The sequence below is a fragment of the Lycorma delicatula genome, chromosome 12 (assembly GCF_047948215.1).
Source record: "Lycorma delicatula isolate Av1 chromosome 12, ASM4794821v1, whole genome shotgun sequence".
Taxonomy (NCBI): domain Eukaryota; kingdom Metazoa; phylum Arthropoda; class Insecta; order Hemiptera; family Fulgoridae; genus Lycorma; species Lycorma delicatula.
The window spans coordinates 47,265,847-47,284,116 of NC_134466.1; the positions used below are offsets into that span (position 1 = coordinate 47,265,847).

At 30.2% G+C, this 18,270-nt stretch overlaps 1 protein-coding gene across 1 annotated transcript in view; it reads left to right on the forward strand.

Moving 5' to 3' along the window:
- LOC142332755 (odorant receptor 43a-like) overlaps positions 1-16,948 on the forward strand; it is a 31,336-nt gene extending 14,388 nt beyond the window's left edge. Inside the window, exons 3-6 of the mRNA XM_075379369.1 lie at positions 5,713-5,812; positions 8,341-8,433; positions 12,116-12,271; positions 16,880-16,948. Coding sequence (XP_075235484.1) covers positions 5,713-5,812; positions 8,341-8,433; positions 12,116-12,271; positions 16,880-16,942 — 412 coding nt within the window. The 3' untranslated portion in view covers positions 16,943-16,948. The remainder of the gene's footprint in view (positions 1-5,712; positions 5,813-8,340; positions 8,434-12,115; positions 12,272-16,879) is intronic.
- The last annotated feature ends 1,322 nt before the right edge of the window (positions 16,949-18,270 follow it).

Sequence of the window (18,270 nt, forward strand, 5' to 3'; positions counted from 1 at the left end):
CGCAACCCGTTATAGGTTTGAATATTAAGAATGATGATATGTCAATTGAGAGATAAAAGAAATTCAATAGTTGTCATTATAATTTGTAATCATAGTTACTTTTTTTAAATACTGTTACTAAAGTTTAGCTTTAACCTAAAACTAAGATAATAATACGTTTAGTCAGTTCCGATTATATATTTTTTTTTATTTTATAAATTTATTTAATTTAAATAATTTTAACATATTCTAGAATGAGGTGGCATACTGCAGAAACACTCCGTCTGTGGACGCAGTATCAAAAATGTTTAAGTAGAAATTTACTAATGAAATAAGAAGGGTTATAAGAGATTACGTATTGAGTTAGTTTTATAAATGATTCCAGCGTAAATACTAGGAGTAGATAACATATTTTACTAATATAACATCTCGAATTAAAAGCTGCTTAAAAATACTTAGTACGTACAACTAATGTTTCTTATTTATTTGTTGATTTCGAGGAAGCTTTCAGTAATCCTTAGAAGCATCTTAGTTATATAAAAAAACATAAATAAAAAATAGGTTTAAATAAATATCTTGGAACTTGTTTTATTAGATTTATTGTTATTATCTACATCCATCGATTATTGACTACGTCAGTATCGATTTTTTCAAAAAAAATACAGTGCGATTTACTCACACTCATGGCTTAGCTTTTATTTTAAGATTCAGTTTACTAAAATGATTATTTATGTCATTTGCTAATTAATTATTTACTCTTTGAAAATAAATTTATTATTATATATTTTATGCATCTGGTTTCTTAACTTCCAAGCTGTGAGCATTTTACAAATTTGAACCGTTACTTTTTTTTACATCGAGATGGTATTTGAAGTTAGGGGTAGCTTTATTTACTATTGGGGATGTTTTTAAGTGATTTATTAAATGTAATGTTGTTTATAAAAGATTAGCTTGTATTATTGTCGTACTATACGTAAAACAAAAATTAGTTCGATATAAACTTAAAGGTCATGTTTATCAAAGTTTTGCTTGTTTGAGGAATACTAAATTACTAAATTTAATGTCATTCTATAATCTGGCAGGAATCCGCGAGAATCCCTCCTCATACAAGTAAAGCACACTATGTTTGGATATTTTATCGTGAACCAAGTAGTTACATAAGGGTAAGAAATAAACATAACTGGTATAACTTTGACTGTAGATTCGGAATTATTCATTTTTAACTCCTAGTTGGAGGAGGTCACACATAAGAAGAAGAACTTTAGGGTTACTAGAATTTATGATCGTAGAGCACATAAATCTTCTCCAAAGCGTTCTCAAAGATTTGAAGACCAATTTATACTCTCAAATAAATATCCAGTTCAATCATCGAGAAATATTTCAATTCTCAAATCTGGTTACGATTATCACCCTCAAATTTCATATCTAAATTTGAAATATATTCAAACGAGTAACATGATTAAAGTAAGTATCTTATCTCAAAGTTAAAATTTTTTTTTAAAAAGAGGGTAGTAGTTCAGCGGTTTGACGAAGCGGAGTGTTGCAGTGGGTGCTGATGAAGGTGGTTGAGTGGGTATGAAGGTGGAGCAGTGAGTGACTGTTTGTGGAGGGGTGGAGGGTGATGAATGATGATTGCACCGAGCAAGGGGTAGGTCGAAGGGGGTTTGGTAATTTCGGCGGATGGGATGGTCAAGTTTGGTGAGACGATAGTGGTGGGTAGTTTGAGTGAATTGCGAAATGATGGGTGGTGATTTGGGTTTGAGGAGCAGGTTGTGAGGAGGTTAGGTGTTTGTGTATGTGTGTGAGAGATTGAGAGATATAGAGAAAATGACTTTGTACGTTTTATTACTTGCACATTCCTATACTACTTTATTAGTTATGGATTTAAAAAGTATTTAACATATATCTTAAAACGAATAGTAGCGAAAAATAAAGATTTGAAGTTAAAATTTTTACTTTGGGTAAAAAAAAAGAAAAATTTATACGGGTTACATTATTTTTTGTATTATAACATAGTTTTAAAATTTTATCAAGGCAAAGAAAGATCAGTTATTTTCAGAGTAAAAAATAAAGATGGATTGCGTGAAAAGAAAATAGGATTGCGTGTTAAAAAAATGTATTATTTATCGCTTACATTATATATTTTCTAACATGAATAGTAATATCTCTAATAATAAACGCTCACCCTCAATCGCAGTTCAGTTCATTTCAGTATTCAACGTTCCTCCGTTAAGCTAAGTACTCTTTACATTTTCATTTGTGCGCATTTATACAATACAACCAAATAAAAGAAGAGAAAGTCTGCACTACATGTACGTTAGTTTCTGATCGCTAGGTTTCTTAGTCCTGTGATAATATATGGATTTCACATATATTATCTGTAAAATGTTTATTATTATTTTTACAAACACCATTTATTTTTCTTCGTTCAGTCACAGAAATATTATCAATAAAAATTTATATTATTATTTACTTTACATATATAATATCTGATCTAATTTCAACAATCATTTATTTATTGTTTATAATATATAGTTGTTAATAAATATTCTGAATTTTTTTTCAGTAAGTTTATTTATAGTCGTATCACAATTAGTCATTAGCGACTTACCAGTGTAGTGTACTATCCCGATAAATTTGTAGTCTCGAAAAACTCAGGTCGTCTACTCCGGAGACGTGTGGTTATTGAAACCCTGTCCCCAAAGAGCCCATCCAAGTACTAACCGCGCCCGACGTTGCTTAACTCTGTGATCAGACCTCCGTGAACGGCCGGCCTCCGTGGCGCTAGTGGTAGTGTCTCGGCCTTTCATCCGGAGGTTCCGGGTTCGAATCCCGGTCAGGCATAGCATTTTCGCACACGCTACAAATCATTCATCTCATCCTCTGAAGAATTCCTAACGGTGCATCCGGAGGTTTAGTATTCAAATGCGATTAAAAGTAACTACTATTATTACGATTTGAACCTGAGAACTTCGACGTTGAAATCAGCCGATTTACGACCACGAGTTTCCCACAAAAACAACCCGGTGGTGGGTTAATCTTAATTTTATTTTCTTTATTCTTAAATTTTTTTTAAATTTAAGGTAAATATTTCTGATCAATTTTAATTACTAATTAATATAATACTAATTAATTAATTTAATACTTATTTTTAATATAATTTTCTTATATTTACAATATACGATATTTATGTCGAATTTATGTTTACACATTTGCATATAAAATAATATGCGATCATCAATTTTTGGCAAATATTATAGAATAGTAAAATTGCGGATCAGTTTTTAGTTATTATTAATTTATCTCCTCTCGGCCAAATAATATCCAAATATAATAGAAAAAAATTGTGCAGGTAGACAATATTTGGAATATGTAAAACAAATTGTTAGGGATGTAGGATGGTAGGGGGGGTACACCGAAATGAAACGACTAGCACTAGATAGGGAATGTTGGAGAACTGCATTAAACCAGTCAAATGACTGAAAACAAAAAAAAATTACAACATTTTAATTAAATATTTAGATATTCTTGGTTACAATCGGGATACAGGAAAATATGTAAAAACGTCTATGTTCTTTTATATATTATTTATATTTTTGTTTATTAATGGTATGTTTTTTATTATATTCAATTGGAACTATAAAAAGTGTTAGATGAACTAAAACTCATAGATATGTTGTATGTATTTTTTCATTTTGTCATTTTCATTTCGTAAATTTCTTATAATACCATTATTACCACTATCAATATTTTTAGTATGCCACCTTGTATATATATAATTTTAACAATAATAAGGAAACGATTATATTAATTAAATACCTTCTTTTTTTTTCAGGTTACAGTATAAAAATTTTGTCAAACTAATGGAAAAATATTATAATATTTTACTTAATGAGTTACATAATCTGGGTTACAATCGGGACTCAGGAAAATATGGAAAGAAGGCTATATTATATTGTATATCATGCGCATTTTTGCTTATTAATAGTATATTTTTCATCGTACATAAATGGGACGATAAAATAAAAGTAATCGATGTATTAAAACAGATAGATGTATTGTGTTGTATGTTTCTTTTTGGATTTTTCTTTATTTTTTCACTTCGTAAATTTCTAATAGTAGTACATTTATTAAAAGGAAATTTTTTTAAAACACCTTTTGATTATTTTTCAGATGAAAGAAAAAATATATTTTGTTGGAATGATAAACAGCTTACCAAACAATATAGATTAAATTATTATATAATCGTTATATACTTTAATTTCGTAATCGTACAACCGATATTATCAACAATATATTTAATTAAACGTGACGAATATAAATGTTTAAATATTGAAGATTTACCTTTACCTTATAACTTCTATTACGTTGATAAAATGAAAACCGTACCGTTTTATATTTTGATATTTATATTTCAAGCGATACTAATTGTAGGTTTTCGGAAATATTCGTTTATCGCTTACAGTGTAGGATATAATTCGATGAAAGTTATTGTGACTGAAATAAAATTACTTAGTTTATCGATTAAAGAAATGAATGTTATCATAAACAAAATGTTGAATGATATTAAAACTTGGAAAACGCTAATGGAAGTGAAATGAAAAATTATATGGATATTGTTTTAAAAATATATATTATAACTATGGTTCGAAATCACCAATATGTATACAAGTAAATAACTCTTTAATTTATATATGAAAAACTTTAGTTTGTGTATCTTTGTACGTAGATGTGATAGCTGTCTAAATAGGATTAAAGATGTTTTATGTTTGTGTTTGATAGCGGTTGTGTCGGAAAATATCACAGTTTTTTTGTAAACTCTTGTGTCTCAGTAAAAACGAAATGTCGTTTCATTTCGATCTAAATTGTTTTCTTTTTCTCTTCAGCAATAAACAATTGAAATACCAAACAGAGCTGTCAGCTCTCTCTAACAAACGTTAACGAAAACATATATGAAATTAATAAACCGTTTGTCATTTGCCCAGGAAACTGTCTGTTTTATCAGTATTAATTATACTGTCAAGCTACCTGTCAATTCTTTCATAAAATGACATATACTATTTAGTAATTTCAACTTGAAATAGTCTACTGCTAAGGCGTTGAGAAAAATATTAAATAAAAATGTTACTTTAAACGCAAAAAAAAAACAAAAAAACAAGCAGTTTAGCCATTAATGGAAAAATAAGTCAGTTATTGAATCATCAACTATATAATAGAATAATAATTCAACCTGATCTTCCGTTTCTACAAATTCAAAGTTTCTGCAAATAATTGTTTTTTTTGTCTGTTTTTTTATCTTCAACGCGCAGTCCGTCTTGGTTTGGCAAACACAACAGAACCGTCCACATCTATTGTTTGAAGATAAATTTTGAGTTACTTATATATTACTTGACCGTGCCTATACAAGTAAAATTATTGTTTATAATTATTCCCTATTAAGAATACAAAATAGGTACTATATAGTATTTATTGGAAATTTACTAATTAAATTTCAATAATCTCTGTAATGCTATTATATTTCTTAATATAACTAAACGGTTTATGTTATATAAACGACTTGAAAAATGCTCAAAACCAAGATTCGCCAATAAAGTTCCATTTCCTTAATAACAAAATAGTTAAATCCGTATTTTGTTTGATTTAATGCTTTCATCAAATATTTTCTGAAATATTCTAATACTTTATTTTCAATAATTTACTGTGCTGTATTTTATCCATAATTTTTTTTTTCAGAAAAATTAACGCTGTAAAAGAAGGAGTAGAAGGAATCGCTTTCGCTTATAATGGCGTTGTATCAATTTTCATATGTATTTCAATTTATTCCATCACACAGGTAATTTTATTTCTTATATATATATATATAATAAAATTATCTTAATAACAGGAGGAAAAGAGAGCGAAAAAACTTCTAAATGTCTACCTCTTCATTACTTTTGGGCTAATAATAAAATGAAAATATTTTTAACCCGGAAGGGGAAATAATTGAATTTTTTATTATGATAATTTTTTTAACGTGCTGGGAAAGAGCCCAATACTAATGTTATAGAATCTAATAAATAAAAATTTCCTTTTTTTCTTGATGTATCGCCACCACAAGCTTAAAGCTTATGCGTGGGAAAGCGGAATTTTTTTAGCTTATGAAAAATTCCATGCCTGACTGGGATTCGAACCCGGGAAATCCGGATGAAAAGCCGAGACACTACCACTCGCGCCACGGAGACCGGCAAATTATATAATTTACAAATTAATTATATTATTAATATTAATAATAATATTATAATAATAATTATATTATTAGGCCGGCAAATCTCTTATATAAAAGAGAATGTCCTGACTGATTCACTGACTCGTAATCAACGTACAACCAAAACTATTATAGGTAGAGACTTGAAATTCTCAGGGTACCTTCGTATCTTTAAGTAGGTGTGCACAAAGAAAGGATTTTGCGAAATTTTAATTTTAAGGGGTTCAAATCGATAAAAAACTAAAAGACGTAAAAGCTACATACGCTATACTAAATATTTTACGATTCCACTGCAATGTTTCCGATAGGTGTGTCCGCTATAGACTAAAAAACTACTGGACCGATTTACGCGCGTTGAAGAAGGGAGAAAGAGAAAAATCGGAAAAGGGAAATATGGAAAATGGAAGAAGGGGAAAAAGAAAAAAGGGGAAAACGGGGAAAAGGAAAACAGAAAAAAGGAAAGAGGAAGGGGGTATACGGAAATCGGGGAAGAGGAAGGGAATTAAATAAATTTAATTAAAATAAAATAAAATAATATTAAATTAAATTTTAAATAAATAAATAAATAATTAAATTAAAATGGAATTAAAAAAATTAGAATATCTAAAGAAAATAATTGAAGATGTCAAAAGCGTAGGTAAAGCATGGAAATGAAGTAATTCATTACATCTGTCAAATAAGTAATATTAATACACCGTGTGCGCGCGCAGAGCGAGAGAAGAATGCCGTTAAATTTTACAGCTGTATTTCTCTGTTTAAAATAATGAAAAAAGTTCATATTAAATATGTGTCCGGAAAAGGCTTTGTTTTTAAATTAGGAGTAACAAGGAATTTTACCATGGTTTCTGCTTAGCGGAAAAATGAACCTATACCGAAATTCATCGAAAACCAACTGGAATCGAAAACCGAGGAAGAAGGGCGAAAGGGAAAATTCGGAAAAGATAAAAGGTAAAAAGGGAAGAAGGGGAAAATGGAAAAAAGAAAAACTGGGAAAAGTAAATGGAAACGGAAAAAGGGAAGTAAGGGAAAGAGAAACGGGAGAACGAAAGGGAAACGGGAGAAAACGGGTGGGAGAGTGAAGCGAGTCTTGACCCTCTGATCGTGACGGGAGCGCAAGTAACCATAGAGCACGGGCGAAGTCGCGACGGGGTACGCTAGTTAATTATATAATTAATTTTAATATAACACTAGTAAAACGAAAATGTGCAACAGTTTTAAAAAAAAATTTATACATTTTTTTAAATTTCTTTAAAGAACGGAACGAAAAATTGACCTACTAAGCATAATTTTTACTCGTGGTTAGACTTTCATTATTATTATTGTTAGGTACTACTTATTTCTGTACCAATCGTACAATCCCATGTGTTGAATGTAGCTAAAACGTTACAAAAATTAATCTTCATCACCGGAATCTAGTATTCTAGGTGTGAACAAAAGGTAAAAACAAAAAAATTAAACTACTGATTTAAAAAATTTAATTCAATGACTTATCTCCTTCAAGATATACCCATCCTGATGTTTGCATTATTGGAAGCATTTTTCAAAGTAATTTTTAGTGACCATAATCAATCAACTTAGCGCATTTCTTTTGACCTCTTCTCCGTCTTCAAATATTTTTCCTTTTAGCGGAATTTTAAACAAAGAATAAATCCAGAAATCGCAAATAGGTATGTTCATGAATAATGAGTCTACCGAAATTGTTAGATAACGTAGTTTGCTAAGACGTTTTGGTTAAGTTATCGCAAATCAGTTGATTTTAAAGTCGGAGAGTACTAAGGTTCAAATCCTAGTAAAGGCAGTTACTTTTATACGGATTTGAATATTATATCACAGATACTAGTGTTCTTTCAGATGATTTTTCATCTAAAATTATTAAGATTACCACTTAATTTAGATATCAAGATATACATTTTGGCTTAATTTTACCGAAGGTATAGGAATGAGAGCGAAATAATTCGCCAGCTGACGCTCGCTAACGAAGTGTTTTTGATCCTATATTTAAATGAATTTATTCTTTATTTTCACAAGTAGAATATGTCTTGAATATTTGTTACATTCTTCGTAAATCATTTTGTATATTTGTTACCATCTATTTAATATTTTTTGTTTATTTTCAGAAGGAAAACCTATTTTTTAGAATACCAGAAGGATTAAATGCTTCATTCCTTATTTATTTTTTTCATAATGAAGCCGAAAGGATAAAAACTGAGGTAAGACGTTAATTTATTGAAAACAAGAAAATACAAGAATAATATTTTATTTTATTTCTTAATGTAAATATAACATTCAGATGCCGCATACATCTTCTCAGGGATTCGTAAATTTAATTTGAATAATTAGAATTTAATTGATATTTTACAGAATCATCTTATAGTTTTTATTTTGATTTTTCTCAGTTCGTAAAAAAAAGAAAATATATTAATTCCCAAGTATATCTCGCATCCCGTGTTAAATTAACAAATTAAATGAGAAATAAGAAATAAACTTGGATGACTACGTAGTCATCTTATTCAACATCTGTATAATATTCAGCATCTGTGGATATAATAGAATACAGAAATAGAATATAATTCTGAATGGTTGATTTTTCGGTGAAATAGCGGAAACCATTTAAAATTTGTACCTTCTTTTAAATTTCTAATATGCGCAGTTTTTCGTTTGCCCTGATTTCCGCAACATGTACCTAGCTACTAAAGTTATTACGTGAACAGCGCATAATTTACCTGAAATAAATAAATACTAATGTAGATAATATTGTGTTCTGAGAGGATCTGATGGTCTGGATTGGGTAGTGATTACGAATTATTGAAAATAAAAAATTAAACAGCACTTCAACATTAAAGTTAATTATAAATATAATAAAAAAAAATATCTTCACAATATAAAAAAGAGAAAAGAATTCAAACACATAAATAACTTACAGCACAAAAAAAACATAGCAATACCAGTCCTACCGAGCACAATATTTACTTGAAGCAATAATCTAATTTTAGTAGTTTATATTATATCCGACAATACGGAAATAGCCGCGAGCAATAAGTAAAAATTAACTAAAGTCTTTGTAAAATTTTAATTTAGTAAAGAGTTTCATGCAACGATATATTGTCAACAAAAAAACAATGTACACAGCACCGAAGCTAACACACCCAACGCACACAGTGAGCAGACTGGCGACAGCTGGTGACAACATTCGTGCACAGCTCAGAATAATAATAATAATAATAAACAACTTGGGTTATGTTGTTTATAACACCATTCATTGATTTGTTGATAAACCCAGTCCGTTTAATGCGAAATCAGCAAAACTGTGGTTTCTCGAACAACGTTGTGTCTGCGACCTTGACCAAAACTGAACATATTGTAACACGAAAATACTGATTAAATATGAACGCAAATCTGTTTAATACTAAATTAAAAGAATACAAATGATACAATTTTACTTAAAAGATTCAAGTCATAGCTTTAAAATTATTGTTTATTATAATATTACAAACATTTAATATACTGCAATTTGTCAATTTCATGACAATTAATTATTTTGTCTTTAAGAAATAATTTCAACGTCTGGTTACATGATGATTAGTTCTAATTGATACCAATATGAAATAATTATTTGATTGAAATTCTAAAAAAATATTTATATACGATCTTTAGAAACTTTCCATTAAATAATTAAAGAAATGATTCGCAACAGCTCGATTTTCTTTCTAAATTAATTGTGAAACTGCCCCATATAGTTGGTGAATGGTTTAATAAATACATAAATATCTTTCCGGTAATAAAAGGTTAATAATCAGCGGTAGGCTTAGTACGCTATTCGTGTTTTATCTCTATGGTGCGTCCGGCAGGAGGTAAAAAAGGATTTAATAAGTGGACAGATCGTTAATTCCCCAATTTTTAAAATATTTCTTAAAAAGTGAAAATGGTTACATGTTGTATAACCCTTTAAGCTGCATTGCTTCTAATAATTATTTATTATATATCAACGTTATCTGGGGTGCATCATTAAGGAAGATATGAAGTGTGATCAGGAAGTTAAGTAGAATTGCTAGAGCAAAGGAAGCGTTCAGCAAAATGAGGAGAGTGCTATATAGCAAACTAGATCTGCGACTAAGGAAAAAACTTGAGAAATGTTTTGCGTGGAATATGGCCCTTTATGGGGCCATAGGAAGGGAGAGGAGAGAAGATCGGAGGCCTTTGAAATGTGGGTTTGGAGGAGAACGGCAAAGATCAGTTGGACGGAGAGAATTCGGAATGAGGACAGGCTTCGTAGAGAAGGAGAAGAGAGGGCGATTATTGAAATTATAAAAAGAAGAAACTGCAGTCGGTTGGGATACTGACTGAGATGTGACTGCCTGTTGGTGACGGCATTGGAAGGATTTGTAACGGGGGAGGAAAGCAAGAGGTCGGAGACGAATGAAAATGATAGACAATATAAAAACGGAGGTAGTTACTATAAAATGAAACGGATGGGACAGAATCGACCAGAATGGAAGGCGGCCAAGTGAAAACCTACCTTTGGGCAGAACATTTTTTATTATTATTATATATCAACAGGATTAGTTAAAATCATATTTTTTAGAAGTTTGAATATTCAAAATATTTACTGGAAGATATTTCTATTCTAAAAAAACTTTTGTTGCAAGATATTATTTTCCCCGTTCCGTCCACAGATCTTTTAAACGTTTTGGTATCAATAATGACCTATAAACCTTTTAAAACTGCATCATTAAGTTCACGTAGGTTTCCGAGTCCCTTAGGAGTATATCTTAGGAACCTTCGTTGTATTTAATTAGTGTAATTGTACCGATAAATGTTTACAACTTTTTAAGTTATATCAGTTTACCGATGATGTTGCTCTAATCATATCAAATGCCTCCTATGAACGCCTGTGTTTCATTAGCAAAAGATCTCGATGTACTGTGACGCTGGGCTCATCATCAAGGCTTAATTCTTAATAAAAAAAAACGAAACGTGCACTGGTTTGCAAATATTTTCACCTTTCTTCTAGTTCCCAGTTGTAGCTTATAAATCCAAACATAAGCAATTAGAAGCATAGATAATTAGATATTATTGTTGAATTTTATATTTGGTGTAAATAAATTAGTGTTATTTCTGCTAGAATGCATAGTATATAATGTAAAATACATCAACAGTTTCGTTTCCTTATTTTTAAAAATTGTATAATTCACATCATTTGTGCCAGTCTTAAGATATGGTGTTATGCTTGGGACATTCTGAGGATTGTTATTTAAATGTAATCCGTTCCATTAAAAAAAAAAAATTATCATAAAAGCCTGTAACGATAGACAAGTACTCAAGATTATCGTAGAATCAGCAGACTTCTATTCTGCACACAGAGGTCTGTTATGTAAAAATATTATTATGGATAACTTTTTCTCATCAAACCTTTTAAAAAAATATAACCTATGAATCTCGTAAGACACCTTATTTTATTCACGGGTCTCAAACAAGTACGGCTATTGTACGTTGTCATATCTTGTCCCAAAGATTTTCTCAGATTTGTACCCGGGCATATTAAATTTTATTTTTATGAAAAAGTTGAAATAAGACATTCTTTTTTTTAATATTTAATTAATTTTGAATAAAATGAAGGAGAGAATTAGAGAGCAGAATATTAATTTTTATGAGATTTTTTTTTCTATGTTAATAAGTTATAATTTTTTTTTGACTTATTTTTCAATATATTTATTTCTTTCGTTTTATCTCGGTATTTATTATTTATATGGAAACCCCTGACAAACTACTGTTACTTAGGGGGATCCAATAAAAATGTAAATTGAATAAAACAATTATTCAAAAAATTATGTTTATTTTTATTAAGATCTACTTATAGTTACTTTTAAATTATTTTCCGTTGTATATTTTCAGTCAAAACGTCTGGCGATGTCTGTGTACGACATACCATGGATAGACAAACCAAAGTGGTTTAAAAAATATTTACTAATTATAATGACAAGATGTAGTAATCCAGTTGAAATAAAACTGTTTGGATTATCGGAGCTGAGTTTAAAAAACTTCGCAGTGGTAATTATAGATATTATATTTCATTTACTTTTTCTTTTTTTTTTTTTTTTTTTTAAGTTGGGTACTTACATAAATTCACATCTACCACAACGAGTAAATATTTAATCCCCCAAAAATAAAACACTGCATTTCTCAATAGAAACATAGAAGCTGTTTAACTGTGTTCTCAAAATACTACTGGATAAAATTACAACGTATACCCCAGTGTACATGTCCCTAACCTACCTATTTTTCTCAAATAGAAAATCAGTCAAAATTTGCCAAAATATTTTTATACAAAATTTTCTATATCTATAGATTTCTTGTCCCTTGAAATATTTTGACGAAAATACATTCCCTCAAAATATATATTTTTTTTTTAATATGCCCTTATTTCAAAGGAACACGTTATTTTCATTTCCCGAATTAATAAAATCGTTATGTAAACTATATATGTATTGTAAATTATACACTATACATAGTGACAAGCTGTGTGCTTGAATTCCAGCAAACTAAATTGGAAGATGTTTATTTCCTGTACTAATGCAGTATGGAATATACTAGTTAGTGACGCTACAAGTGATTGGAAAATTTTTTGATGGAAGTGTATGCGAACACATTATTTCTTAATCCAGTATTAAAAGGCTGGGAATGATCTGTAGAGGAAAATAGATGAATTTCTTTTTTCAAGGCGAAAATTCAACGTGGTTTACCAGCCCTTGATGTTTGCAGGAATTTTCAGAGAAAGAAAAGACTTTTTCATATATGCGGTTCCCATTATACGAAAGATAGTAATTGCTACAAAAGAGTATACGTGGAACAAACATAATACCTTATTGTTGGTGGAGTTATGATGATATAACTCATTTAAAGAATGCAATTTTACGCATCAGATTGTTAATCGCTTGGTTAAATTTTTGGGCTTATAAAAAATAATTAGCAGAGCGCATACTAACACAATGGAGAGTTTATTGGCAGCAGCGATAAGACCACTGCCAACGTAGCATTAACGGTGATCACTTAGATCAAATTTTGTAGGTTATCCACTTGCTTTTGGCCACCACATCAGTGAATATAAGTAAGACGTCTGTCTTACTTATTCTTAAAATAATCTTTAGGAAACGTGTCCGCTTTCAAATTAGCACACACATTTAGACCTTGTAAATGTTTTTGTTAGACGGGAAATTATCCCATTTGAATCAGATTTGAAAAAAGTTCAGTTTACCTTCTTTTTGGACAAACTTTTATTCGCTAAAATATTCTACAATATTCGCTTAGTAAGAAATTTAAAAAAAATATTTGAGTGTCTATAACGTTTCAGTACTACATTATTTTGTTTTTTTTCTCTGCCTCTCGGAACCAGACCCCCAATTAAGCATGAACACGGTTCCGGGAAGTGCCTTTGCCTGTAGTCGCCAGACGAGCCCGGCTATGGCGTTCCCGGCCTCCATCACCCAGCAACCGGGACTCGGTCCTTTGTGCTTCGCCTCTAACGGTAACACCCCCGAAGGGACGGCCCTGCCGGGACTCAGTCTTTAAACTCAGGGGCTGCGAGAATCCCCGCACTTCGTCACCACCGCCCACTCTGCAAGCACGGGCGAACGGCAGCTCCGTACAAAGCTATCCCTCACCCCCTCGCTTCACGATATTTCATCTGCAGTAATCCCGACACAAAATCCGTCTCTGTGTCGAAGTCCACAGAACTGCGTAATATCGTTACGACGATCTTCCCCACATCGAGATACCCAGTTACGGCAGTACAGTCGCGGCGTTCTTCGTCCCACCGCGGACACTGGAATATCACGTGTTCCGGCGTGTCTAACTCCCGACAGTAGTAGGGGCAGAAGGGGTCTTCAGCTCTAATTCGTCCACACAGGTATGAATGAAAGACTCCATGGCCGGTCAGGAATTGTGTCAGCCAGACACATTATTATTTTATGTTAGGGCATAAGAAACTACTATATATTCACTATTACTGTTATCATCCGATGATTGTATTTGGTATTTTTATTACGAACATCAGATTATTGCATCCTATACGAACGCAATACGTAAACTTCATCGATTGGATTTCATGCTGAAATAATAAAATAGACGCATTTAATAATAATAAAAAATCTTTACTTATTTTTTATTTTTTTCCTTTAAGATGATACACAAATTTAATTCAGCCGTTGATTAGGTAAAATCTGTAGGATATTTAATAAAGAAATTGTAGTTTGCTAAATGACTGTTATTTTATACTAGCTATTGTCCGCCTCATTTTTGGCCTATATTTCCACTCACGTTTCTTTATTTTTCCTGCTTAGCCTCCGGTAATTACCGTTCAGATAATACTTCGGAGAATGAATGAGGATGATATGTATGAGCGAACATTAAGTGTCTTGTACAGTCTCAGTTCGACCATTCCTGAGATTTGTGGTTAATTGAAACCCAACCACCAAAGAAAACACCGGTATCTACGATATAGATTTCAAATACGTGTAAAAATAACTGACTTTAGCAGGACATGAACGCTGGAACTCTCGACTTCCAATTCAGCTGATTTGGGAAGACGCGTTCACCACTAGACCAACCTGGTATTTTCACTCACCTGCAAAAAGTTTTCTTCTTCTAGGTTTAAATTCTATAATTAATAATTTATAAAAATTCTGTTTATAATTAAACGTTGATAATTTAGCCGGAAAATTGGCAAATTAATCTATTTTACATTGGAGAAAATTTTGGCCTCTGGTGGTAGCTTCCATTAACTTGATTTTTCGAAAACTTCCATCGTATCACGTTTGTGCATGAATCATCAATTCCATCCGTTTAAAATATCAATTCTTTTAACTAGAAATTAATAAAATTCCGTAATCGTGAATAATAATAATTTTTATATTAGACATAATAAATAAATCGTTTCATGTGATCTTATTATCGATTTATTAAGCTAAATGAAACAAGTTTTTAACATTGATACAAAATTGTATGTTTTGTCGAACGATTGTCTAGTTTTTGAATTGGCAGAAGAAAATATATATCGAATAACGTATATAATTTGTTTCCGTAATCATGTGAAAATATTTACGACTTTGAATCGTACCGTGGAATCACACGAACATTAAAAATATTATCAAACCGAAAAACCCAGACCAAGAAAGAACAAAAATCGCGTAATGTTAAATTAAAGCTGAGCTACAAAGTAATTTCTATTCATCATTGAATTTGAACGAGAAAACTATAAAAATAATTTGAACGGAGACTTCTCATAGAATAAAACCATTATTCGTAACATAATGTTGAGATATAGAATTTCTAAACAAAATTTTGGTCCCTCTTCTTGACCACCCAAAATTTTTGTTTATTTTTTTTAAGATAAGTTTAAATATCAATTTTAACATCTATAACATCTTTGGTTTTATAGTTTCATAAACAATTTTAGTTATTTATCGCGTGGATAAAGTTGTCTCCATAAAGCGAAATTTCGGAGAGTTTTATTAGATTATAAAACCCAGCGATATGATCAAATCATATCGTTTATAATAATAAACCGTATTTAATTGCGTAATACACCTTCATAAAAAGCTAAGCTTTTCGTAACTTCTAAATATTTTATAATGCCGACATATATTTTTGTATAAAGTATATTATTATCTTTTACAGTTACCTAAAAACAAAAATAAAATATAAAAATGAGATTAAAATCATTATCAAGCGTCCGTATGTTTGAAACTTGTAGATCTGTTTTTAGAAAATAAAATACGTTAAGTTATCCTGGTGTTTATCCGTAAACATTAATACGGAATTTTTCCTAAAAAAAATGGTCACTAATTCTTAAAAAATAACAACACCCATCTTTCTACCAAACCGGAAAATGGAACATTTCTTTTTCCTGTTAAGCCTCCGGTAATTACCGTTCAGATAACATTTCAGAGGATGATATATGTATGTATGAATGTAAATGAAGTGTAGTTTTTTTACAGTCTCAGTTCGACCATTCCTGAGAAGTGTGGTTAATTGAAACCCAACCACTAAAGAACACCGGTATCCACCATCTAGTATTGAAATCCGTGAAAAAATAACTGTCTTTTCTAGAACTTGAAAGCTGGAACTGTCGACTTCCAAATCAGCTAATTTGAGAAGACGCGTTCACCATTTGACCAACCCGGCGAGTCAGACAATGGAACAGTTTTTCTATAACTTAATGCAATAAAGAGAAAAGGTTTTATTATACTTCATTTAACAATCTCCAACCAAATTATTTAAAATATAATTAAACTATTTTATTTTTTAGAAAAAAATATTATGTTATTAATTTTTAAACAATACTAATTAAATTCAAATAAAACATAATTCATTTACGTATATTTCAACGTGTACATAAATGTGTACTCAAAATAATTTTCAAAAGTAGCTTTTAACTTGTGAATTGTTTGGCAGTAATTTTTATATTTAATATATTTACCTCAATATTATTTTGTTTAAATTATTTAAATAATTAACGCAGACTTAAAACACATCTATTTTTTATCTTATAATTTGTTTACAAATTTATAATTTCTATATTGATGTGAAATAAAATTTATTTCATGCTTTTTTATTATAAGATGAATAATAATTGTAGTAATTTTTTTTTCTGTTTTACAGATATTGAATGCAGCATACTCTTATTACAATGTATTAAATAGTTTGAAAAATAAAACAAATTAAAAATAATTATTTATTTTGGTAAAATTTACTTTTATAAAATTACTAGCACACCCGGCAATGCTTCGCTATTGCTAGAATTGACTGTATATCAATAAACAGGGTAAATGAACAAAATTGAAAGTATGATAAAACATTAAAAAACGGAATATTACGGAATTTCACAAAATTTCCCTTTTTTTACTTTTTCTCTTCTTCCCTATTTCCCTTTTTCCATCTTTCACAAAAACATTTATTTCCATGCAACTATTATATATTCTGAAAATCAGCCAAATCAGACCATAAATGTAATTTTTCCAAATATCTCAACCCAGCGCCATCTAGCAGTTCCATTTTTTTTGCAGCGGTATTTGTTTCCATGTAACACATATTCTGAATATGAGCCCAATCGGACCATAAGTACAATTTTTCGAAATATCTCGACCCCGCTCCACCAAGAGGATGAAACTAATTCAGAAACCTTCACGAGTGTGCGCACAACTCACCAAAGTTTCATCGCAATCGGATGTATGGTATAGAAACGCATATAGGACAAACATTCATTTTTTTATGTATATATATGTAAATATAAGATTATAATTGTAATTATAATTTGTTTTTAAAGGAAAATACTCATATAAGCAATTTATTTATTTAAAAATAAAAATGTAATTTATATTAAATATTACGGTTTAAAAAAAATTATACAAATTTATAAATTATAGGCCTTATAGTGTCTGATTCAAATAATTTTTTTTTCAGCAAAAAATATGTATAATATTTTTAAAAAATAAAATTGTTGTATTTAATCAAATTGTTATTCTATTCCTGGTTTACACATCCCCTATCATTGACATCTCAAAATAAAATAACAAAATTTAATGCAGAACACATTTTCTTGATTTATTTATTATACATAATTTTCTTGGGTGAAAATAGATTAATATATGTCCAACATTTTGTGAACGCGTCTTCCCAAATCAGCTGATTTGGAAGTCGAGAGTTCCAGCGTTCAAGTCCAAGTAAAATTAGTTGTTTTTACACGGATTTGAATACTAGATCGTGGATACCGGTGTTCTTTGGCGGTTGGGTTTCAATTAATTACACATCTCAGGAATGTTCGACCTGAGACTGTACAAGACTACACTTCATTTACACTCATATATATCATCCTCATTTATTCTCTGAAGTATTATCTGAACGGTATTTACCGGAGGATAAACAGGAAAAAGAAAAAGATCCAACATTTTAACAAACAATCACTCCAGTATTCACTTCAAAAAATAGAAATAGGAATATATTTAAACTTATATCGTACAGAAAAATCTTAATGGAAAATTATTTTGAAAAAT